The sequence below is a fragment of the Pantherophis guttatus genome, chromosome 7 (assembly GCF_059756535.1).
Source record: "Pantherophis guttatus breed Tessera chromosome 7, ASM5975653v1, whole genome shotgun sequence".
Classification (NCBI taxonomy): Eukaryota; Metazoa; Chordata; class Lepidosauria; order Squamata; family Colubridae; genus Pantherophis; species Pantherophis guttatus.
In genome coordinates, this window is record NC_142069.1 from 71,970,495 (window position 1) to 71,982,515 (window position 12,021).

The window sequence follows — 12,021 nt, forward strand, 5'->3', positions numbered from 1 at the left end:
TAATGCTTCTGACCAGAATTGTTTTCCTAAACCAGCATCTTCTAATGTACATCTAATCATGGTTTGCAGTGTCGAGTTTTTTCGTTCTGCTGTACCATTTTGAAACGCAGAAAATGGGCTAGTCGTGAAGTGTAGCATTCCTTTGTCTTTTATCCATTGTGAGAATTCTTTAGACATGAATTCGGATCCCCTATCTGTCATGATTCGTTTTATTTTGATATTGTGTTGTGTTTCTACACGTTTGTAAAATTCTTTGAATTTTTGGAAAGTTTCATCTTTGTGTTTTAAAGTATAAACAAATCCATAACGGCTATAGTCGTCTACAATAGTTAGGAAATATCTTTTTTTGTATGTGATGGATGGTGTTAATGGACCAACCAGATCCATATGTACCAGATCAAAAATTTGGTTAGAGGTTCTTGTTGCCCTTTTTGGTTTTGGGTTAGTTCTGAGTTTTGATGATTTACATACTGAGCATTCTAAATAGTTTTTACAATCCTTTATTTTAACGCCATCAGCATGTTCAATCATTTTTTGTATTACAGGGAAACTTGCATGTCCCAATTTTCTATGCAACATGTGTGCACATTCATCATGAATTGGTTTGCCTATATTGGGCCTTTTGTTATTGTGTGTATCACTAGTGGGTGTGTCTTTGTGATTATAGTGTGTTTTGGGTTCTTCATTGTCATTGTTGTTATTATGTTCACTGTCTATGTTAATTTCGTCATCAGTGTTTGCATTAATGTTATGCAACCATTTATCTTCTGTTACAAGAAAGGGTAGACCCCCTTCGATAATTACACTATTCAATTTAGTCCCATTCTTTTCTAGTATTGCTTTTCCTCCAGAGAAGATTATATTTATGTTGAAATCTTGGCTTAATTTCACTGCACTAAGTATGTTATGTGATATTTCTGGTATCAACAATACCCCCTCTATTTTACCCAAACCAGGTATATTTACATTTCCTTTCCCTATGACTTGAACATTTTCTTGATTGGCTACTCTTATCACAAATTTATCATTTGTGAATGAAGACAGTATTTTCTTGTTATTTGTTGTATGATTAGTCGCCCCTGAATCTATGAGCCAAGCATTATTTTTTGATTTTTGTGTGATGACATCGTTATGTTTATCTAATCCATTTAATGATCCTGATTTCCTATCCCTTGAATTATCTCTATCCTTTCTGCGTTCTCTGTAGTCTGGGGAGTCCCTATATCTGTATCTATCAATAGATGATTGCCTGTCTTGATATCTACCCCTATAGTCACGGTTTTGTCTTTCCCTATGAAACATGGGGCAATCTCCCTTAGAGTGTTTTCTGGATCCACAATTGTAACATTCAATTGTTTTTTGGTGATTCTCTTGGAAGGCTATTCTTTTTGCCTGTCTGTGTTCTGTGTATGCATTGTATCTACTTTTCCTCAAATTATCTTCAGCTATTAACTTGTTTGACAGACTTTCTATGGATAAGTATCCTAGATTGATTGAGTCTAAGTGTGATATGTAGTTATCCCATGATGAATCTAATGAGTTAAGGATAACGCTTTTCATTGTCTGTTCTGATATTATTTCTCCTCTTAGATGTAATTCTGCTCTGATTTTGTTTAAGGATATTAAATGTTCACTTATGGTGGTTCCAGATCTTAATTTGGCTGAAAAGAAATCTTTAGACATCCTAGTGGTTGTTGCTACACTTTCACTGTGAAACAATTTAAACATGCATTGAATTATTTCTGAAACAGTAAGATTATGCTTAATACTGTAGTACATGGCAGGTGATATGCTAGAAATTATTAAATAGAATGCTCTGTGATGCAGGCAGTCCATTTTTAGAGTCCAAGGTCTTTTGGGAGGATTGGTTATAAAAAATAATAAATTTTCTTTCATAAAGACAACCTGAATTTGTTGACACCATTCCTGTAAGTTGATGCCATCAATTCTAAGTTTTGGGAAATCACTGGGTAGATTCCCAATATTATTATTCCCACTACTTACAACTGTGGGTAGTCCATGGTCCTGTAGATGTTGAAAATTGCAGAATGGTGTGGGTATTCTGCTGATGAGCTTGAGAGGTTCTCCTTCTTCATAAAGTTCATTGTAGTTCTCTGTGTTCATCTGCGCATGCGCGTTGGTCATTTCTCTGCTGAAGCCGCTGGGAGAGGTTCTCTTTGCTGTAGCTCCCTCGTAGTGCTCTCCTTCTGATGATTCGTCTGTATCTGTTTCTGACTCTTCAGAAGAATAAATATATTTTTTGTTATTTTTTGTGTTTTTTCGCGCCAGAGTTTTTGAATGTTGCATTCTGATTGGTTCAGCCGTGTTCATTTCTGTGGCCGGTTGAAGAAAAGATGGCTGCCTTTCAAAATTTTGAGCGGGACCTCTGGTCTTGCTTCTGGTCATTTTTTCTTTTGTTGTAGGTTCGCTCACCATTTTTGTATTTTCGGGTTTGGCTTTTTCAATGTCTTTTTCTCTCGCTGCTCCGTTTTCTTCCAAGAAGCCTCGGAGTTCCGCGATGAGTTTGTGGTCATCTTTTTGACTTTTTATTAGCCTCAGTATCTCCGATCTGAGGTCTTTGTCTTTTATTTCGTTCTCTTCTTGGTTGTCGGTTTCATCTGCTGTTTCTTCGATGTCTGTGGTGTTATCTTCAGATTCTTTGATTGTTATATTTATTGGTTCGTCAATCATTTTGTGATCTGTTTTTGTTTCTTTATCATTTGCCCTGGTGTTGGGTCTTTCTTTTTTGTTCTTGAGGTTTTCTTTCTTAGGCATGTTGGATTTTATTGAGTCAGTTCAACCATCCTCTGCTACCAGTTTGTTACAATATTTTGAGGATCAGACTCAATAATAAATTCAGAAGTATTTTTCTTCAGTTAAAGAAGAGTTTATTCATAACAGGCATTCTACTTGTTCTGTCAGATTTTTACAGTGAGAAGCAAGCATGAGGTAAAAGCATTCTCTATTTATATCAAAGGGGAGGAGTCAAGGGTGGGGGTGATTACATATGAATACATTAAAGGAGGAGGAATAAATTAACTCTTAATATCCTGTACATATATACATATCTCTTGTTATAGAATAAGGCATTTACTTATGACATTCTGATATATCACGTCTGAGTCTAGTCTAACCCCAAGTTGCTATTGAAACTAATTCTGTGTATAAACGGCCACATTTTCTTTTCTCATTTCAGGCATTCCACTCTATAGACAATAAATCAAGATTTTTGTTTCTTTGTGATACTATTACCACTGCTTTTTTAAACTTTAGATCAGTATGCATGAGGATATTTTTGATTACAATCTAGAAGTGTTTTTCTGAAAGCATAAATTCAGCCAGTATATTTCATGGCTGGGCAGGAGGGTCGATTACAATGAGTAATTAAACTTGACAGAATCAAACCATAACCTTCCAAAGCCATTTTAGTAATCCTTTTGCTGGAGTTCAGTGTCATGTGTATCTGATATGTCCATATTCCTAATAAATCTTACAATCTCTAGCTGTAATTACGAGCAATAGTAATCCTTTTTAATGATTGTAACAATTTCTAAATAAATATATTCTTTTTTAAAATATCCTCTCAACCCAAACAGACTACATCTTATTACTTGTCAAGATAAATGAACCATTGATGGAATGTATCCACCTTAAAAAAAATCGTAGTGTATGTTTTACTAAGCATTCCCAAGAAAAATAGATAAATATTGTGCAGGTATAGGCTGCATGATATCCAGCAGCCAAAACCCTTTTTTCCCCCCAAAATTAAAACTGGGGATTGGAGCAGGGATTAAGTCTATCCTTAATCTCCCCCAACTCGGAAAATGGCATTAAATCAATCGCTATTTGGGGTTATTTGGGGTTCTTTAGGAGAATAAGGCTAGCGATTGAACTGGTTTACTTCACAGTTTTTAAACTCTAAAAAATATAAAATGGAACAGGAAAAAAATCAAGCCAACCTCATCACACAATCAATGCCACCCATGATTAAGTAACAGTAACATTAGAGTTGGAAGAGAACTTGGAGGTCATCTAGTCCAACCCCCTGCTCTCATAGGACACCTATACCATTTCTACCGTGTTTCTCCAAAAAGAAGGCTGGGTCTTATTTTCTTTTGACCCCTGAAAAAATGGCTAGGCCTTCTTTTTGGAGGGTTCTAATTATTGACTCACCTCGCGGCAGTGGCACCGACAGCCCCATCCAGCAGCAGCCCGCTGTTGGCTCACTTCTTCTGCGGCCAATTGCCACCACTTGCACGCATTGCCACAGCCTCTGTTTCACCTACAGATACTATATATGCTCCTGTTTTATCTTTTTTAAAAAATCAATTGGAAATAACAGATTGCCATCTATCTGAAATAGCTCGTCAAGCTTAGAGAAAGTATAAAAGGAAATGAGAAACAAAGTGGGAAAGATTTTTTTATCATTACAATCCTTTTTTATGTGTATGTGTATATTATTACTAAATTTAATAGCTGGATGTAATTACATAATTAAATCGATCACTTTGGTTATTTATCTTTATTATGCATATTTCTATATTGCCCAATTCTCAAGACTAATACTTACTCAGAAGTAAAGCAATTATTGCATTTCCAACTGTAAATGAATTCCTTTCTTTCGATCGCCTATTTTAACTAAAGGAAGTAACATTGGTATCTAATACATTTTTTATAGCCACTGGAGACTTTGAACAATGTTAAATTCAATATAGCCCTTTTATCCTTTGTCCTGTTTTATCAATGGTCTCCCAGCTAGAATCTAAAAACGATGGATGAGGGCTAGAATCTAATGTCAGGCTTGCTGCTGATACATTTAATGAGCTGATCAGTAACAAAACTTATTAACATTTTGAGCTCTGTATCTGTATTATATATAGCTGTGAGGACATTCAGTATATTACAAGTCTAATTTGAAGACGGTTTGAAGGCTGGCTTTTGCAGACACAGGAGTCATTCTCATTTCTGCATGCCCAGATGAAATATATTTTGAATCACTTGGTTAGATATAGAGGACTTGCAGATAGATTTCTGAAATACAGATTTTTGAAATGGAGTTCTCTCAGCCTCTGTCATGACTCCTATCAGTGTTCCCTTCAAATGGATTATATGTACATATCCAATTCAGAAGCTGAAATCAAAAACCCCCAAATGATTTCCATTAAAAGCATATGCCTTCTATCAGAAGTCCATATTTATACATACCTATCTTAGGAATTCAGAATCAAACCTAAGACAGTATAGAGATTGTTTCTTTGTCAAATCTGACTATTAATCATACAGCTAACTTGTCTTTTCATAGATTTTAATGACCTGTTCATATGAATTAATGAACCAGTGACAGGGAGCATAGTGCTCAGAATTTACTCAGGAAGAAATATCAGAAGGTCTCTGATAATACTTTTTCATATTAACAAATTTTATGAAAAGGGATAAAGTTTTATGAAAGTTTCTGAAAGTGTGTGCTTTTTAAGAAAATTTGTTAGTGTGAAAAGGAACTACCAAGCCAAGATCTTGTTTAGAGTAAACTAACATGGTTGTGCTCTTCCAAATAACCAAGAATAAGGTAATGAAAAACAATGCCCTTAATTGATGCAAGAAAACTAGAATGATGTTGTATCCATGAAACTACCACGAGTTGAATTAAAAATTCCCTTTTAATGAAGGAAATAATCTACAATTCTTGTAACAGGCAAAATAAGAGTAAAATTTTAAATCTGAAAATAAATGCAAGATGCATGATTGTAATGCAAAAGTGTACTTAGACTATGATAGTAGATACCTTCTTTTTCTTTCCCAGAGAGTATATTTTTATCTTTCGGACAAGAAGAAGAATGTGAGGAGAGAAAATGTATTTTTTTTTTTAATGGAAGACCTCTCACACTATTGTATCATGATCTCTGAGAGTAAGAATTATAATTAAAAATCAGTTATAATTTGGGCAAGACTGTCACAAATTCTCTGATTCCTATGTAACTTGCAACCTTCTCTATTTCCCATCATAACTAAGGAGTGTTGGACTAACATTAGGAAGATCCAATCTTTCATCCTCAGTGAGAATTTAGGCTAGTCACAGCCCAATTTACCTGTTACTTGGGGATGGGAGGAGGAATGGAGAGGACAACATATTCCTTGTTGAGCTAAAAATCCAGATATAAATTTAATAAAGGAAAGAGCAACATAAGAGCAATAAGAAATTTGATAATGATAATCAGTTGTATATTTCAGTTCGATGGCCATTGATGAACAATGTTTGAACACGCTGGTATTATTTGTTATTGTTACTTTCTTGGACTAGTTCTCCAATCCTTACAGCTGTGAATGCTTTAAATGAGATTTGAAAGCATTAAAAGGCTTGAGCAAATCTCCTCCTTTAAACAGATGTGTTTTTGGTTTTTGGTTTTTTTTTAGATTCTGAACATATGTCAGCTCATGAAAGTTTTGTGGGTTTTGTGTCTCTGCAGTTTTCTTGGCAAGATTTTTTGGAAGTGGTTTGTCGTTACCTCCTTTCTTATTATGGTAGATTTTTTAATATCACTGATTGAAACAGCTAGTGATTGTTGTTTTTTCAGGTGTATACAGAAGCCTGAAAAAAAGATGAAGCTCTTTTTAAGAGAGTATGTGTTCACTGTGTGGGGAAACCTCTTCCAGACTATTTTCAAATATGGCCAGTTCTCATATAACCGTTTAACATGCTGGATTTACTAACTCTGTCCTGATATTAGAGGACAATGTCTGGAATTTATTTATTATTTGCTTATTAGATTTTTATCCACCTTTATTACTTTATGAGTAACTTTATAAGTGAATTTATCTAATAATCTTCCTTCCTCCTATTTTCCCCACAACAACATTGTATTATTGCAAGATTCTTTCCTTCTGTAAATTCAGCTCCAGTTAACTTTATCCATCCACAAACACAAAACCTAAGGGGTCTATATAAGCTTAAGAGAGACTCTGTTTTTTTCCATGATTCATGATCATGATAACCAAAAGTGGCAGGGCATTTTTTATCGGGATTTCAGTGCTCTGCAGTACTCCCCTACCCATGGTCTCTGACCTTATCTGTCAATCTCAAAGCATGCCAGAAAACTATTTGGATTCCCTTGACTTTAAATTGAAGTGTAAAATGTTGGAGATATAGACTGAATGATATTGGTATATCAAAATACTGAGTGAAAGTTCTCTTACTCTGTTTGAATTCTGACTATAGGTATACCTCAGCATACTCATTAAAGTAATTTTGGAAAGTTTGATTTTATTGTTAGGGACTGTTTGGATTTTTGCTAAAAATATGTTGCATTAATTAAATAGTAGGGACTGTGTTCATAGTAGGAAGACTCTATAGAATGGAATGTCAGTACAAACCAAATTAAAGAAAATGTATGTTATTTGAGGAAAAATCTGAATCAAACAACCATATTTAACGATAGTTTTGGCTTTATGTGTTTTCAATATCCCATCCCATAGTGTTTTGTCACATCTATGTTATCATTTACTTTCAAATTACTTTTTCAGAATCTATATTTTTTGCAAAATACAGAATAAATTGCTTCATATTTATTCCTTATTTGCTTTGAACAACTAGTTTCCAGTCCTCTTGTTCCAACTGCGTTCATTCACTGTACTGGTTTTTTGCACTGGTGTTTCTTGACAAAACTTGCTTTTTCTTCTGGTCCTTACCTCTACTGGCCTGCCGTTATCACAAATTGTCTGAGGGAACCTGGGCCTGACCCCTGGGTGGTCTAGCTTTAACATGCCACAGCTACCAAACTAAGAACAATTTGAGAACTGCTAAACACAGAAATGATACAGCCATCTCCATAGGTCAGTCTATAATGTGTCAGTCTGACAAAAAAAAAAGCCTGTAAAGCAAATGATCAGTAGATTACTGAACTGCATGAATCAACTACATAAGAAGTAGAACAATAGCAACGAATCTTCTTTCGTCCCCTCTCTGTATCATTCAAGAGTCATTCTTACCCAGGCTTAAATAGCTAAGCACAGTCCACTAAATCTAAAAAGAAACTAAACAAATGAAAAAAAAAGACCATTGGAGCAGCATTTTGTTTCACCTCATTGCTTTGCTTTGCCTCTTATCCTGATCCATGCTTCCATTACAATTTGTTTTTGTAGCTCTGAATTGTGGACTAGAAATTGATACTAAGCAGATGCACATTACTTTTGTAGTGACTTTATACAGCTGTTCTTATGGTCGGGATGACTGCAGCTTATGTCTCGCGGCTGATCCACAGTACCAGTGTGTCTGGTGTGAAGCCAGGGATGGTTGTGTTTTCACAAAACGTTGCTTATCTTCTACAACTACCTGCCCTGCTCCAGTCATTACTCAGGTAAATGAATGTCACATAATTTCATGATATTGTTCTGATTATTAAACCATCAATTTGCGATGCAGTGCTGGGAGCAGTTAGCAAAGTAGGTCATGTCCCATAATAAATAATCTCTGTATTTTCCCAACGTCATCTGTATTTTCTTACCATCAAAATGCAAAGTGGTAAATAGTAAAAAGTCTGAACCTAGGTTTCAGGAAGGGGAAGAGTTCATAAAAGGCCTTCTGTAGTGCCATGGAAGATGAAAAAATCCTATTGATTTCAGAAGCTACTAATTTGCAGATTCCATCATTCCTCAGCATTGCTGTTTTGGTTTGTGTAAGATTGACATGAATAAGAGTCGCCTGTCAGTGAGATGGGTAGCATATAAATTTGATTAATAAATAAAAACAAATAAGTAAACAACATCTGGAAGACAAAATATTAGAGCACCTAAATAATCACTAGGATTTTTTTATATAGAAGGTGTCCTATGGCTTACAAAGATTAATCAAAATATGTCAATAGTGCCAAAGATAATGGCTTTTTAAAAAAACCTATAATGTTTTTGGAATCCAAGTCCCCTGGATCTATTTCTGTTTTTCCTGTCAGTTTGGGAACCTATTGTTTTAAGCTAATTCAACTGCTACCGTGGCATTTCATAAATGTTTACCGCCTAGTTATTATATTATTTTATATAATATGGGTGGCAATAATAATGTTTCCTGCACATTTAGATTGAACCAAAGAATGGACCTCTAAGTGGTGGAATTTTGTTAACAATAAGAGGATCTAACTTGGGCATTAAGGCTGAAGATGTCAAAGAAATAATGGTAGCCAACACTGAATGTCAATTTAGAAAAGAATTCTACTCTGTTTCTACCAAGTAAGTAATTTCTGACAACTTTGACAAAGAAGTAAAAATAAAGTCTATGTATCAGTGACTACATAAATGTAAAATAAAGTAACTTTAAATATAACAAATATAATGCAGAATTTGACATATACAATAACTATTTAATTATTATTTTGATTAAAATAATGTTTCAAAGTATAATTAAAATATTAGACAATAACAGCCATCTATTTTTATAATCTTGGGGCTACAATCCAAGTTGTTTTCTATTTACTTCATCAACTGATATTTTCAATGATATAATTGAGGAAAGATTTCTGCACTTTGACAAAAATTGAAAGTTTTCTCTTCAAATAAATGATATAACTAATTGCTTATTTATCATAACGGCCCTAGGATAATGAGACCCTATAAACATATATTTTTTTACATTTCTTGGTTTTATGCTTAGGAGGTAAATCTGTGTGTGTTCTTGTATGCATGTAGTTCAAGAATGGACTAGCTGGTAATATGCACTGTTAAAGCTTTATATGTCTTTTTGTGTTTTTATAAACAGAATTGTTTGTGAAGTTGGGCATGGATCAATAGAAAAAACAGGTGACATTCAAGTTAATATAAATGGACAATACGGCACATCCACAAATGAAGTGCAATTTACATATCAGGTGAGTGTATATACGTATATACGTGTGCATGGAAAATCTTATTCCTTTTTTATTTACTGGATATTTGATTTGTTATTGAGGAACCCTAAACATCATCTCCAAAGTAAATCAATAAGCCTACTGATATCATACTGAAAAAACTTATTACAACTGTAGTGAAAAGGGGGAAGATAGATAGTTCATTCCATACAGTATAGGAATCCCTTATGCATTTGGAATATTTTCTTCTGGAATCAGTGTAGAAATGCAAGGTATTATTTTGCTATAATTCCACTTTATGCAAGACCAAAGTTTTGTCATGTTTGGAAACTATTAATTTGTAGGTAAAATAGAACTCTAATGAAAATGAGTGTGCCCTGTAATATTTCAGATAAATATTTCTTTCAGAAAATACCAGGTTAATAATCTAATCCCATGTTATGTAGAAAAAAATATACAATATGTATATTTTTTGCCAGCAGATGGGCCTACTGAAAATGTTCGATCTAAATTGCAGATTTCCTCTTGCCTATCTCTCTTCTTTAAGGTGAAATGTGTTTTGCCAGAGAAGGAATAGCAGTCAATGGAGGTTGAGAGGGCCAAGGAGATAGAATTATTGATTCTGCTTGCAGTAATTTAAGCAGAGGTAGCTATGTTGTAGAACTGAAATGATGACCTACTCCCAAGAAAAGATTCAGCTCAGAAACCAGGTTAAGTTTTAATAAATAGTTCATGATTCCTTCCTGAACCAATAACTTTAATTAATGCATTGTTTTTGAAGAATAACTAAGGAATTAAAAACTATTTTTCAGGAGATTCTTATTTAAGAAAAACTTTTCATAAATGAAACATTAAGGAAAAGTTAGCATTATGTAGCTGCAAATTATATAGCATTATATAGTATTATATAGTATCAAAGAACAGTCTGATATGAAACCATAGAAAAAAACCATAGAAAAATAAGACCAATGTGTCACAATCCACTTAGAAAAATGTGCAATAATAAAATACTATATAAACTAAAAAATAAATATAAACTAAATAGTAGTCCAAGGAAATAGCTGCATTTTCACTGCAACCAGACTGTATTTAGTTATTCTTGTTATCTCTTGATTAATATTTGATTAAAGAGGATTATATAAAACTCATCTGTTCTCTTTAAAAATCACTGGAAGACAGATACTAAATAAATTTCACAAGTATAAAAATTGCTGTACAGTAAAAACCTCTATAGAATTATAGAATTACCCTGGTATAAATGTTCAGATAGTTTTTATTAAATGTACTCTATTTAAAAAGGGTAAACGGTAAGGCATTATGCCTGGCTGAAAAAGAAAGCTTTCCTTAAACCAAAATAAATGAATGTGCTTAGATAGTGTACAGGTTTCAATGTATTCCTAGTAATGAGTATTCTAAAACTCTGTAAGAAACCAATTTCAGGTTGATGTTCTATGTCCCCCAGCTGTTGATAAATAATATTTTAGCCTGATCAGAGCCAGCAGAAAGAGATAAAAATTATCTTTAGTTGATATAATAGAAATTATTTGACTTTCTGCTGATGTAGCCCATAGTGGAATTATCATCTGCTAGACCAGTGGTCCACCTACTGGTGGTCCATGGACCACTGGTGGTCCGCAAGAAAATTTTGGTGGTCTGCAGAAAAATTATTTGTATTTTTTTTATATTGCACTAAATCAGGGATCTTCAAAGTATGGCCCCTGGGCCGGTTACATGCAATGAATGCTTGTGTTACTGCAGAGAGTCTCCCCCTTTGGGTCTTTTTGTGCATGTTGGATGGGGGCAGAAATTTTGACTTGGGGTCTACTTCACTCTCCTGGTGTGGGGCTTTGGGCAAAGGCTGGGGGGAAGCGCTGCTGGTGGCGAAGAGCCGGAGGGCCTTGTTCCAGTGAGACTATATCATGGCCTGGAACTGTGTGACCATCTCAGCCCGCTGAGCTTCCAGGTGCCTTGCACTTCCACAGGTCTTCCCTCTGCTTGGAAAGCCTATGCTCGTAGTCTTCAATGAGGTGCTTCAGCTGAGCCTCCTTCTCGGTCAGATCCAATTTGAACTGAGCCAGCTATTTTGCCAACTTTTTCTCGTGATGGCTGCTTAGCTCCAACAACTGTTTCCTGTTGGGGCCTTAAGGAGCCCAGGCGGGCAGGTGAAGAGTGGCTGGGAGGGAAGGGGTGA

General features: G+C 34.7%; 1 protein-coding gene across 20 annotated transcripts in view; it reads left to right on the forward strand.

Moving 5' to 3' along the window:
* PLXNB2 (plexin B2) overlaps nt 1-12,021 on the forward strand; it is a 398,614-nt gene that overhangs the window by 320,241 nt on the left and 66,352 nt on the right. For all 20 annotated transcript variants that reach the window (XM_087874217.1, XM_087874206.1, XM_087874218.1 and 17 more), the window contains 3 exons: nt 8,191-8,351; nt 9,068-9,216; nt 9,743-9,851. In XM_087874217.1, coding sequence (XP_087730343.1) covers nt 8,191-8,351; nt 9,068-9,216; nt 9,743-9,851 — 419 coding nt within the window. The remainder of the gene's footprint in view (nt 1-8,190; nt 8,352-9,067; nt 9,217-9,742; nt 9,852-12,021) is intronic.